The sequence below is a fragment of the Mustela lutreola genome, chromosome 1 (assembly GCF_030435805.1).
Source record: "Mustela lutreola isolate mMusLut2 chromosome 1, mMusLut2.pri, whole genome shotgun sequence".
In the NCBI taxonomy this organism is placed as follows: Eukaryota; Metazoa; Chordata; class Mammalia; order Carnivora; family Mustelidae; genus Mustela; species Mustela lutreola.
Window position 1 is genome coordinate 275,670,341 of NC_081290.1, and position 11,522 is coordinate 275,681,862.

Sequence of the window (11,522 nt, forward strand, 5' to 3'; positions counted from 1 at the left end):
TATTTACTAATAGAGTGAATATTGTAATACATTTCAAGCATAGTTTGTATAATTCCACTTTTGCTTTTAAAGGTTAATCTTTAGTTAATTACACATTTTACCTGCTGGCATAGCTTCATCTACCAGACAAATATGGAATGGTTATAACTATTTTGACTAAAATGTTCTCTAAAATTGATTATTCAGGGCCACCTGAATAATGGGTGGCTCAGTGGGTTAAGCCCTGGCCTTCAGCTCAGGTCATGATCTCAGGGTCCTGGCATCCAGCCCCCTGTCAGGCTCCCTGCTCAGCAGGGCATCTGCTTCTCCCTTTTCCTCTCCCTCTCCCTCTGCTCCTCCCTGGCTTGATTCCTGCTCTCTTTTTCTCTTCCTCACTCTCTCAAACAAATAAAAATTTTAAAAAATTAATTATTCATTTGTTGGTCTTAACGCACTGATTGAATTTTGAAAAAAAAATCAAAATGTTCTCTGCTTCTTTCTTGCTAATCATTATTTGTATCACACAAGGTTCCTAGGATATGCACAGTATAGATATGCAACATTGTTACTGTAATTGAATGATAATCACATCTCCAAGAACAAGTGTGTTTATCTTAAATATGACTTTTTAACTTCATCTTATGCTGTAAAAGTAACACAAACCTTTGTCTTACATGCGAAAGTAAATAATTGTAAAAAATAAATAAGTATCCTACTTCTAATTTTCCTCAGTTATAAAATCAGAGATTCCATATAACTTTACCATATTATTCTGACCAATTACTAATATACTATATTGCACACTTTCCTGATAATGCAACTCAAGTTTTGTTCACTCTGGGAAATGAAACAACTTTCTGTTTTAATTCTACCAAGGAGAACTGTGATTCTCTTTCTCCATGTCTGTGTGGTATTGTGTTTATAAAGGATACAAAATATATATACTTCCTCTTCTAAGACCTTTATGACAAAGTAACCATTATCAATCATTACCCTTCAGAACTAATTGATTTATTACATATGTTGTGGTACTTTGGCTTGTGAATGGAGAAAGGGTGAATTATCTTTGGACTTAAGTTGTTTGTGAATAAAAGAGGAAAACAGGTGATCAGCAACCATGAAGAGAAAGGCAGAAAATATATGTGAGTTTATTCACTTATTTATTTTTAATTTAGTGGAATATCTAGCCAAATCACCAGAATTCCCATTAAACCAAAAGTATCAAAACCAGTGATTTTCAAACTTTATTATTCACACAAATTATCTGAGATGCTATCAAGTGCTGATTTGGATGCAGCGGGCATGTGAGGGACCAAGATTCTCCATTTCTAATAGACAGCCAACTGATGTTGGTGATCCTAGGCATTGGACCAGACTCTGGGTAGCAAGACTTTAACCAACAGATTTTAAATGAAGTTCAGTTGGTGTGGACTCACATCTGTGTGTGGAGTCCATAGAGTGCCTATAGAATGAACTTGTTTCTCTTTTCTTCCATTGACAACAATTTGAATAATTATTAAAATCATTTTGATCATGTTAAATGAAAGATTTTAATTATGAAATTTTATTAACTGCACAAACTTTATAACGAGCACACTTCTGTGAATATATGCAACACTTAAAGAAATAAAGTTTTCATCATTCTTGAGCGTCTAATATACTCTCCTTTTAAAATTCATCTGAATCATTTAAATCTTTGCAGACAAATTTCCTGCAAGAGTGAGCCAGGTGAAGAACAGCAGGATAGGAAGTCAGAAAGACAGGAAACATGATCAAGCAGAGCTTTGTAGTACATTTTAAGAGCTTTGGCTTTTATTTTGTGTGAAATGGGGAAACACCACAGGGGTTTACAAGAGTGATTTGGTCTAACAAAAATTTTAAAAGAAAAACCTTGGCTGATGTTGAGAACAAGCTGTGAGATGAGAAAAAGGGTAGAAAAGGTAGAAATTGTTTAGGGGTCTGTTTAGTGGACAAAACGTGAGGGATTCTATTGTTCTCTCTTGTGTTATAAACCACATGCCATTCTCTCTCTCTAGAAAGAGAGAGAATCAAGCCTTAATGTGAGGCTTGATCCTAGACCCTAGGATCATAACCTGAGCTGAAATCAAAGTGCCCCTGACTGCAGGATTCTTCTGCCAGTCTCACTTTGGCTCGTCATGTGGCTGCAATCACTTGGGAGCTCTGCTGGGGCTTAAAACTGTAAATGAAGTCACTCTTTTGTTGGGTGACTTGGTGCTGACCTGGTTGGAGTGCCTCAGTTTCTCTAGAGTCTCTCATCTCCTGGTAGGTTACACTGGCTTCCTTATACGGTGATCTCAGTACAGTGTGTAAAGACTGGAAGCAGAAGCTGTAAGGCATCTCCATGCCTCTACTCCAGAACCTACTTGCCATCATTCCCACTGCATTTTTTATTTGATTATTATTATTATTTTATTATTTTTGGAGGGGGTTAAAGAAGTCACACTTCCAGCTTCATGGATCCATCACTGTGTTCCCTAGTAGAAACATTATTCTTCTAAACTACCGAGGCTCATGGTTTCTTACTGGAAATAGAGGGTTAGCAGGTGGATCATTAAGGATAATACGTAGAAGAGCCACTTTCATTCCCACCCTGCACCCTCCAGTTCTGGGTCCCACAAATTATTGGAGAAATAGCAATGTTTCCTGGTTTCAGATTTAATGCACATAACTCATTTTGGAGGTGATTCTTCTATCCCTATCAAGTATCGACAACAAAGCTAGCCCATAATCAAGTATTTAAAAAAAAAAAAAAAAAAAACTATTCCAGTGTTCCAGGCATACTTTTTGAATTTTTAAATATTAGATGAATTTTCCTTCAATGCTGTTTTTCAGGAACACCCCAGGGCAGGATTATAGAGCTATAATGGTGTGTGTGTATATGTATATGTATATGTATACGTATATGTATATGTGTGTGTGTGTGTTGCCAGCGTGCTGTGTAGAATCGTCTGAAAATAAGGTCCAGCATTTTCTTCCATATTTGGGTTGTCATAGTGATGAAGTTCTAGAACCTAGGTGAGGTTTGGTGGGCTGAGGTCCGGAGCCGATGACCAAGAAAGAATTCTTGAGACATCTTTGGTGCAAAATGGTGGTTTATTAAAGCACGGGGACAGGACCCGTGGGCAGGAAGAGCTGCTGCCCCGGGTTGTGAGGGATGGCAGGTTATGTACCCTGCTGTTGGGGGAAGGTGAGGGGAAGGGAGGTTTCAGTGGAGTTTTCATATGCTAAAGAGGGCCTACAAGGTGCCAGGATGTTCCAGGCCTGCTGGAGGCCTTGCCCTTGCTGCTGGATCAATGTTGTCTTTAGACCAGCCATTAACATTAAGATCTTTGGGAGACTTTTTGGTGGAGTCTCACAATCCTGCTATCAGTCGTCTTTGTTAGTGAGATTTAGGACATTTGTAAGCCAAGGGAGACTCCTGTCTAGCAGGATTGTGAGCTCTGCAAGTTAACTATTTGCTTATTGTTCATGGCAGTCAGGGCTGCCTGAGGGATGCTACACTTATGGAGGGGAAAGGGTGAAGAGGGGGTGCAAGGCGCCAGCTTTTGCTTTGTCCTCAGCCAGCCTCCTGCTCCCTCATCAATAGGGAATATGTCATGAGGCTACAAGCTCAAAGCTTTGAAGGAGAAAGCAATCCTGGACTGTAGGTATCTGGATCACTTGCTCCTGCATTCACTTCTGTCTTCAGGAACAGGAGTGCTGTTATGTTATGTGTTGGTGAGTCAGACAACATCCAGTTTGTGATTATGGGTGTGGACTTCATGGTAACTTGGTAGCCTATTGTCAGATTATTCAGTCTCTATCAGGGTCCTTGAACAGACCAGAAGCTCTTTTTAAGAAGGTGAATACTTATTTGCAAAAGGAGTCAATGCTTTGTTTTAAAATCCCAAAAGTCTGATTTGTAATTCACTATAAAGTCTCATCCAAAATTCTACAGAATTTGTTATTTGCAAATATACATCAGTGACAATTACATATGCTGGGTCATATGACCCAAATAGTGCAGCAGCTGGCATGGAGGACTGAACTTAATAGAATTTTCTCTTGATCTGGGATGTACTCAAAATGGAAAGACTTTTGGGTAGCTTTTTTGTAACTTGTCTAAAATTAGTGTATGTGCCCTGCAAAATCAAGGAGTCCACTGAATTTTGGTGTAGATGAGGCAGGATTAGGAAAATAATACCTCACCTTGGTTTTATTCATCCAGAGGGCATTTTAATTACCTGCCACCAAAGCCTGGTAGTCAATTTGAAGCTGCAATTTTTCCACGTAATTTTGAGGAAATTTTAATCATTAAAAATTGTACATGACACCTGGCATTTTCCTTAATTACCTGTTTTGATGCTTGTGAGGAATGAGTTGCTTGTGATTCTCCAGAGTTTGAGTCCCTAGGGCTAAAGTGTTTGGTACAACAGCCTTGGTGGCCCAGTCATACTCAGCTTATAGAGAAACAGGAGGGTGGTGGCCTGTTTCTCTGTAGTAGGTAAGTTTATTCAGGTTTTCTATGAAACTGTGGGATTATTATTTTCCTGATATGGTAACTAAGGTCTTCTTTTATTTTACTTTTCATGTTAAGTCACAGTAAATGCTATCCAATTGTGATCCCAACAATATTAAAGAAAGGTTAATCCTCATGGAAATACTCAGCTTTAAGTCTATTTCCAGCCATTTTACAAAGAATAGAATGAACTTAACAGCTGGAAATGGATATTTATTCACATCCTCTTTAAATGCACTTGAAACTGGCATTTAAACTTTCACAAATGAGTTGGTTTTAAGAGATTCCTACCTAATAAATCTTGGGAACCACAGACTTATATACATAATGTCTGGGCTCTAAGGGAAACGAAGCCTTCGGGTGTAAACCTAATAAACCTCTGTTCAGAAATCAAAAGGAAGCATTGTCCTTCTAAACCCCTCAGGAGCTAATCCATTCAGCGAGAGAAGTAGCCTTTACTAAACAAAAGGTGTTAAAAGGGGATTGTAATGCTATTTTCCTAGATTTCTCTAATATTTTGCTTTGCCTTAGACTAGAAACATATCTTCTTAATGAGTTTATTGATTTGTGTATACAAGCAAGTTATCGCAGCAATGTAAATTCTGGGGCAACCATTGCATGTTTTTTAAAACTCTTTCACTAGTTTATGCATTTATATGCAAACACTATCAGTTACATACATGTTACCCCACTAGCTAATGTGTGAATGTACGGACTACAATACGGTAATTCTTTTTTTTAAGATTTTATTTATTTACTTGTTTGAGAGACAGTGAGAGGAAGAGAGAGAGAAGGAGCACAGAGAGGGGCAGAGGCGGAGGGAGAAGCAGGATCCCCGCTGAGCAGGGAAACCAATGTGGGACTTGATTTGAGGACCCTGACACCATGCCTGAGCTGAAAGCCGACACTTAACTGGCTGAGCCACCCAGGCACCCCTGGCAATTATTTCCTAAGGAAACACAAAATGCAGTAGAAATTCAGAGACATTTCAGAGATTCAGCTCAGAGACCCAGTTATATCCATAGGAGATCTGCATGAGGCATGTTCTGTATGAGAGAAACTAAGACTGATAACTCTAGCTTCATTCTCTCTCTCTCTCTCTCTCTCTCTGTCTCTCCCACCATTTGTGTGTGTGTGTGTGTGTGTGTGTGTGTGTGTGTGTGTGTTTGCATGTACCATAAAGCATCATGTACTTTTGTCACTAACTCTCCAAAGCTTCTTTGACAGAAACAACCTCTTCCTGTACCCTGCCCCCCTCAACGCCTTTCGAGGGCATTGTGGTGATGGCGGTAAAAAATCTGAGTGTGGAGACAACCTTTGCCCTCCTGGGTTTCACCGATTACCCAGAACTTCATATACCTCTTTTCCTTGTGTTTCTGATCATGTACATTATCACTGTGGTAAGAAATCTTGGGAGGATAGTAATCATCAAGATTAACCCCAAATTCCCCATGCCCATGTATTTTTTCCTCAGCCACCTTGCTTTGGTCGATTTTTGTTACTCTTCTATCGTGACTCCCAAGCTGCTTGGGAAACTGGTCATGGCAGATAAAAGCATCTACTACTTTAGCTGCATGTGCAATACTTCCTGTCCTGCACCGCTGTGGTAACCGAATCCTTCCTGCTGGCAGTGATGGCCTATGACTGCTTTGTGGCCGTCTGTAACCCTCTGCCTTACTGGTGTCTGGCTCATATCTCTGGGGTATGTTTGGTCCCCTGGTACTCCTCTGCTATGCTCTGTGCTCTCCAGCTAAACTTTTCTGGACATAACATAATCAACCATTTTTTCTGTGAATATACTGCTCTCCTTTCTGCCTCGAGCTCCGACATACTCATTCTCCATCTGCTGCTTTTGGGCTTTGCCACTTTCAATGAGGTGAGTAGACTACTGATCATCCTTACTTCGTACATTTTTATTTTTGTGACTGTACTTAATATCCGCTCTGTCAACGGGCATCGCAAAGCCTTCTCCACCTGTGCCTCCCACCTGACCGCCATCACCATCTTCCACAGGACCATCCTTTCTCTCTACTGTGTGCCCAACTCCAAGAACTCCAGGCACACTGTCAAAGTGGCCTCTGTATTTTACACAGTGGCCAACCCTATGCTGAATCCTCCGATCTACAGCCTGAGGAATAAAGATGTGAAGGATGCCCTCCAGAAATTAATAGACCCAAAAGTCCCATTCCACTGAACTAATCTCAACAGATGTTTTTAATCCCAATGAACAATGGTAACAGAGGCTTGTAAAACCTTTAGCATACATTGGCATGAGGTTTTTTAAATGATTTTAATGTTACTGTATTGTGAATTGGTAAGCTCAAATCTCCTGAAGATGCAAGGTAATTCTGGATTTTGATTCATAAAGTTTCTATTTCTTCAAATTGCCTAAAAGCAAACACATAAAATATTACAAAGCCCAAGAGATGATTCTGTGTGGGGAATAAAGGTACTGAAGGATCATGTTAACTTGCCATAGAAAATGCCTTTCTGATTTGTTACTTTTTATGAAGACTAGTTACTTGCTTTGCTTTTTTTTAATTAACGTACAATGTATTATTTGCTTCAAGGGTACAGATCTGTGAATCATCAGTCTTACACAATTCACAGCACTCACCATAGCATATACCCTCCCCAATGTCCATAACTCAGTCACCCTGTCCATCCCCCTGCCAAGCAACCCTCAGTTTGTTTCCTGAGATTAAGAGTTTCTTATGGTTTGTCTCCCCCCCAGTCCATCTCGTTTCATTTTTACCCTCTCTACCCTCCATGACTCCTGCCTTCCTCTCAAATTCCTTATATCAGAGAGATCATAGTTACTTGTCTTTAAAGTTATGTGTGTGTAGTCCCTAAAGCACTGTCTTTTTGGGGAGATGCAGATGGATATGCTGTGTGATAAAAGGAGAGGGTACTGATTCTTTTCTGACACCTTCATCCTTGGGCTTTATGAATTCTATGAACGGATGGTCTTACACTTCAAACAGCTTGTGTTGAGAAGTACACAGGGCAAGGACAATTCTATCTGTTGTGTAGATAATGACACAGAGTTTCAAAAAACTAGTCTAGAAATGACTGAAATGATTGATCTATGATTAAAGGGTCTCAACTCTATGGACTACAAATCTAGTGTCCTTTCACAGTATTATCAAGGCTATTAGTCTGAGAGGTCACAGACGTTCATTTTCTCCTAGATTGTCTGGGACAATCTCTAGAGTCATTTCAATATTCTTTCATTATGCTTGGATAGGATTACTCAGAAGGCTGCATTCTCAGTATTATCAGGTTTGGAAATCTCTACAAGCACTATCTAGTCTAGTTCATATGTATTAGGCCTGGGGTGAAGGCAATATATGTTCTACTGGGGCGTACTGAAGAATCATATTTTGAAGTTTCTGTTCTAATGTTTATATGAATGACTAAACAAGAACAAATATCTGGTAACAAATACCTTAAAAATTAAATGGTAATAGGAAGGCTAAATTTAAAGTCATTATTATTAAAAGCAGTGTCATATTGGGACAAATAGAGAACCATATGAAGAAAAAGATAAAACTAGATGTCTTCTTTATTTCACACACCAAAAGAGAGTTCTAAAAGCAAGTTTGAAACTTGGATTACATGAATATACAAAACTTCTTGGCAAAACAACTTAAAGGAAATTAAAATGACAAAATGAGGAAAAAGTCACTACTTATATCACATATAGTAGAGAAGAAAATGACAGTCTTAAAGGAAAGTTGACATGAAATATAATTAAGTAGTCTATATAAAAGGAATAAAAATACCCTTTAAATATTTGAGGATTTTTTTTTAACCTCAAACTAATAGAAATACAAAGGAAATCTGCCTTGAGGTATCACTTCTCACCTATTAGAAGGACAGAAATCCTAAAGTTTAATGATATATCAGGTAAGTGAATCTGCAGGGAAATAGACATTTTATACATTGGGGTCAGGAAAGTCACATGTTTCAAGTGATAGGAGCTACAAGCAACCTTACATACACACTCATCCTCTTCTAACATTGATGGTTCTAAGAATCATTCCCAAAGACAGAGTAGCAGATAAAGTGTAAATAATATACTCACTAGCATTATTTATAATAACAACATACTGGGTGCAACACAGCATAAAGGTGGCTGAGTAAACTATGTGTCACAGTAAAAGTATCTGGTCATGAGGAAAGAGAAACCTTTCTATTTATTGCTGTGAAGGACATTTTCCATGTTCTCCAGTTCATTTTCTTAAAGGAATAAAGACAAGATGTAGAATATTTTTTCTAGAAGAGGGAAAGGAAACAAAATTAATAAAGATAGGAAGAGTTGAAAGAAAACTTTGAGAAATATACTTTGTAGCTTTTTAATTTTTTTTAAGATTTTATTTATTTATTTGACAGAGATCACAAGTAGGCAGAGAGGCAGGCAGAGAGAAGAAGGGAAGCAGGCTCCCTGCTGAGCAGAGAGCTGGACACAGGGGTGTGGGGGGGGACTCCATCCCAGGACTCTAGGCTCATCACCCCAGCCGAAGGCAGAGGCTTTAACCCACTGAGCCACCCAGGCACCCTTACTTTGTAGCTTTGACTTAGAGGAAATTAGATATTGGACATGTCTTAAAAGACATATATTTAGATAAAAAGGTAAAAATAAATATTTAAAACTTGAAAACAGATAATAATGAATCTATTTATAATACTGGAAACATTATCAAATGGTGTAAACATTTTTTCTAAAGGACAGCACTTTGAGTATACCTTCCCACTATATACGATGTTTATTTTAGTATACATAAGTAACTATTAAAACACCATTGAAACAAAAGTTATCAGCATGAGGGAAAATTACAGCTTTAAAGTATGGAAAGGTAAGTAAAAAAAAAAAAAAAAACCTTTTCATCTTAATTTGAATTAGAAATCTAGATAGAAACTACTTCTTAATTTTAATTTTTATTTATTTGTTTACTTTTGCCCTTCTAAATAATACCACCAATAATGACAACTCAGTAGCAATGAGTGTCCTTATTCCCTAAATTTCTCTGAAAGGAAATATTTGCTTTGTAAACAGAACTGGTTTTTTGTTGTTGGTGGTGGTGGTGGCTTTTTTGTTTGTTTGTTTGTTTGTTTAGACAAATAGTTGAAATCTGAGGCAGAGATTAAATGAACGTTGTACAACTTAATTTTCCAGAAAGCAAGAATAGTATTAACAGCTAGTTGGATCATTTCAAAGAGACATAGGACACAATTTGAAATGGCTCCAACTAGCTTATAGTTGACATGCAAATAAATATTGAATGCAATTAATTTAAAGCCATAAAATGTGTTTAAGCCTAAAAATTAAAATCTAGATACTTTTAAAAAACGTCATTGACTACTATTAAGGGTTATTGGGGGATTCAAGGCATTACTCTTAAAACTGGTAAATAGATAAATATTTATTCTGTCTTTCCTTTATGAATTGTATTTTGGGGTCACCTAATGGTCTATGAGGGGAAATTCAGAAAAAATGAAAATAAATAGAAAATAGGATGGAATTAGAAAATCACTATCTCTGCAATCTGAATAAAAATTATGGATCAAGGCAATGGCTTCAATAAGTATTAAAATCATTAAGCAAAGTGTTGGTGGGAAATGCTAAAATGAAGTAATCTAGCTAACACTACCTGAATTCAGAGATCACACTGAGAATCACTAGGAGTCAGACAATCAGTTAACAGGTGCTTTGAAATTTGATGCAATGAGAGTCATCAGAACCACATATGAAGAATTCTTGCCTAACGGAAACAAGAGAGACCTAGAACTAGTAAGATTTCTTGGTGTATCATTTTTAAAGAGCTGGATCAGGAACAAGTCAAAGGACACCAAACAAAGCAGTAAACCAAATGAGGGACATGCAACATTCCACAAATGGTCTAATTTTTGCACAAGATTACCTGAACACACATACATGTAGGTGCACATGTGCCTGAACACACAAACGCATGCACACACACACAGAGAACTGTTACATAAGATATGGAACATAATGTTACATAATACACTGTTTTCATAAGAAAGGAAACTTATTTATAACAGCTAAATGTGTGTGGAATTTTTAAGAATATATTTTTGTGAGGTGCTATTTTGGCAAGGGTACATATTTTCACATTTTTGTTTCCTTTATTATTTTCAAAAGACTTAATTTTTTAAGATTTTATTTATTTATTTGTCAGAGAAAGAAAGAGCACTCACAAGCAAGGGAGCAGCAGGCAGAGGGAGGAGCAGGCTCCCCAATGTGGGACTCTATCCCAAGACCCTGGGATCATGACCTGAGCCAAAGACAGATGCTTAATGGACTGAGCCACCCAGGTGTCCCAAAGACTTAAAGTTTTAAAATTTCACAGATAAGTCTTTTTAAAGTTTTATTGTCTCAGATTATTTCTGCAGACCTGAAATTACTCAGTGATTTTTTTTAATGAAAATGTACTACAGAAGTACTCAACAAACAGCATCTGATATTTTATCGTTCTAAGAAATACCAACATAGTGGCATAAATAGGGCTTTAAAGGACACCCACAGATATACCTAAGTAAGTTTCCTTCTTTTTCATTCTGCCATAAATAATGTCACCCTGAAATATCCAAGTTATAATTTTGCAAGCAGGTTTAGACAGCAGAGAACATCACCTCAACTGCAGAATTATTGAGATGCATAATAAAACTGAATGTATGCTTTTTCAAGTTTTTATTTTAAATCCACTTCCATCCAGTGTAATGTAAGTTTCAGGTATATAACTTAGTGATTCTACATTCAAATAGACTACCCAGAGCTCATCGTAAGTGCATTCATGAACACCCACCACTTATTTACCGCCCCTCCCAGTAACCCTTTGTTTGTTCTCTATAGTTAAGAGTCTGTTTCCTGGTTTGCTTCTTTTACCTCCCAACTGTGTTCCTCTGTTTTGTTTCTTAAATTCCACATATGAATGAAATCATGTGGTATTTCTCTTTCTCTGGCTGACTTATTTTGATATTTTGATTAGCCTAATACCCT

The 11,522-nt window shown here is 37.6% G+C and overlaps 1 protein-coding gene across 1 annotated transcript; it reads left to right on the top strand.

Annotated features, from left to right (window-relative positions):
* Positions 1-1,096: 1,096 nt before the first annotated feature.
* LOC131809461 (olfactory receptor 5D14-like) lies at positions 1,097-6,692 on the top strand. Its single transcript, XM_059136611.1, is given in 5 exon segments — positions 1,097-1,121; positions 5,714-6,070; positions 6,073-6,165; positions 6,168-6,232; positions 6,234-6,692. Coding segments are annotated over 5 exon segments (999 nt in total).
* The last annotated feature ends 4,830 nt before the right edge of the window (positions 6,693-11,522 follow it).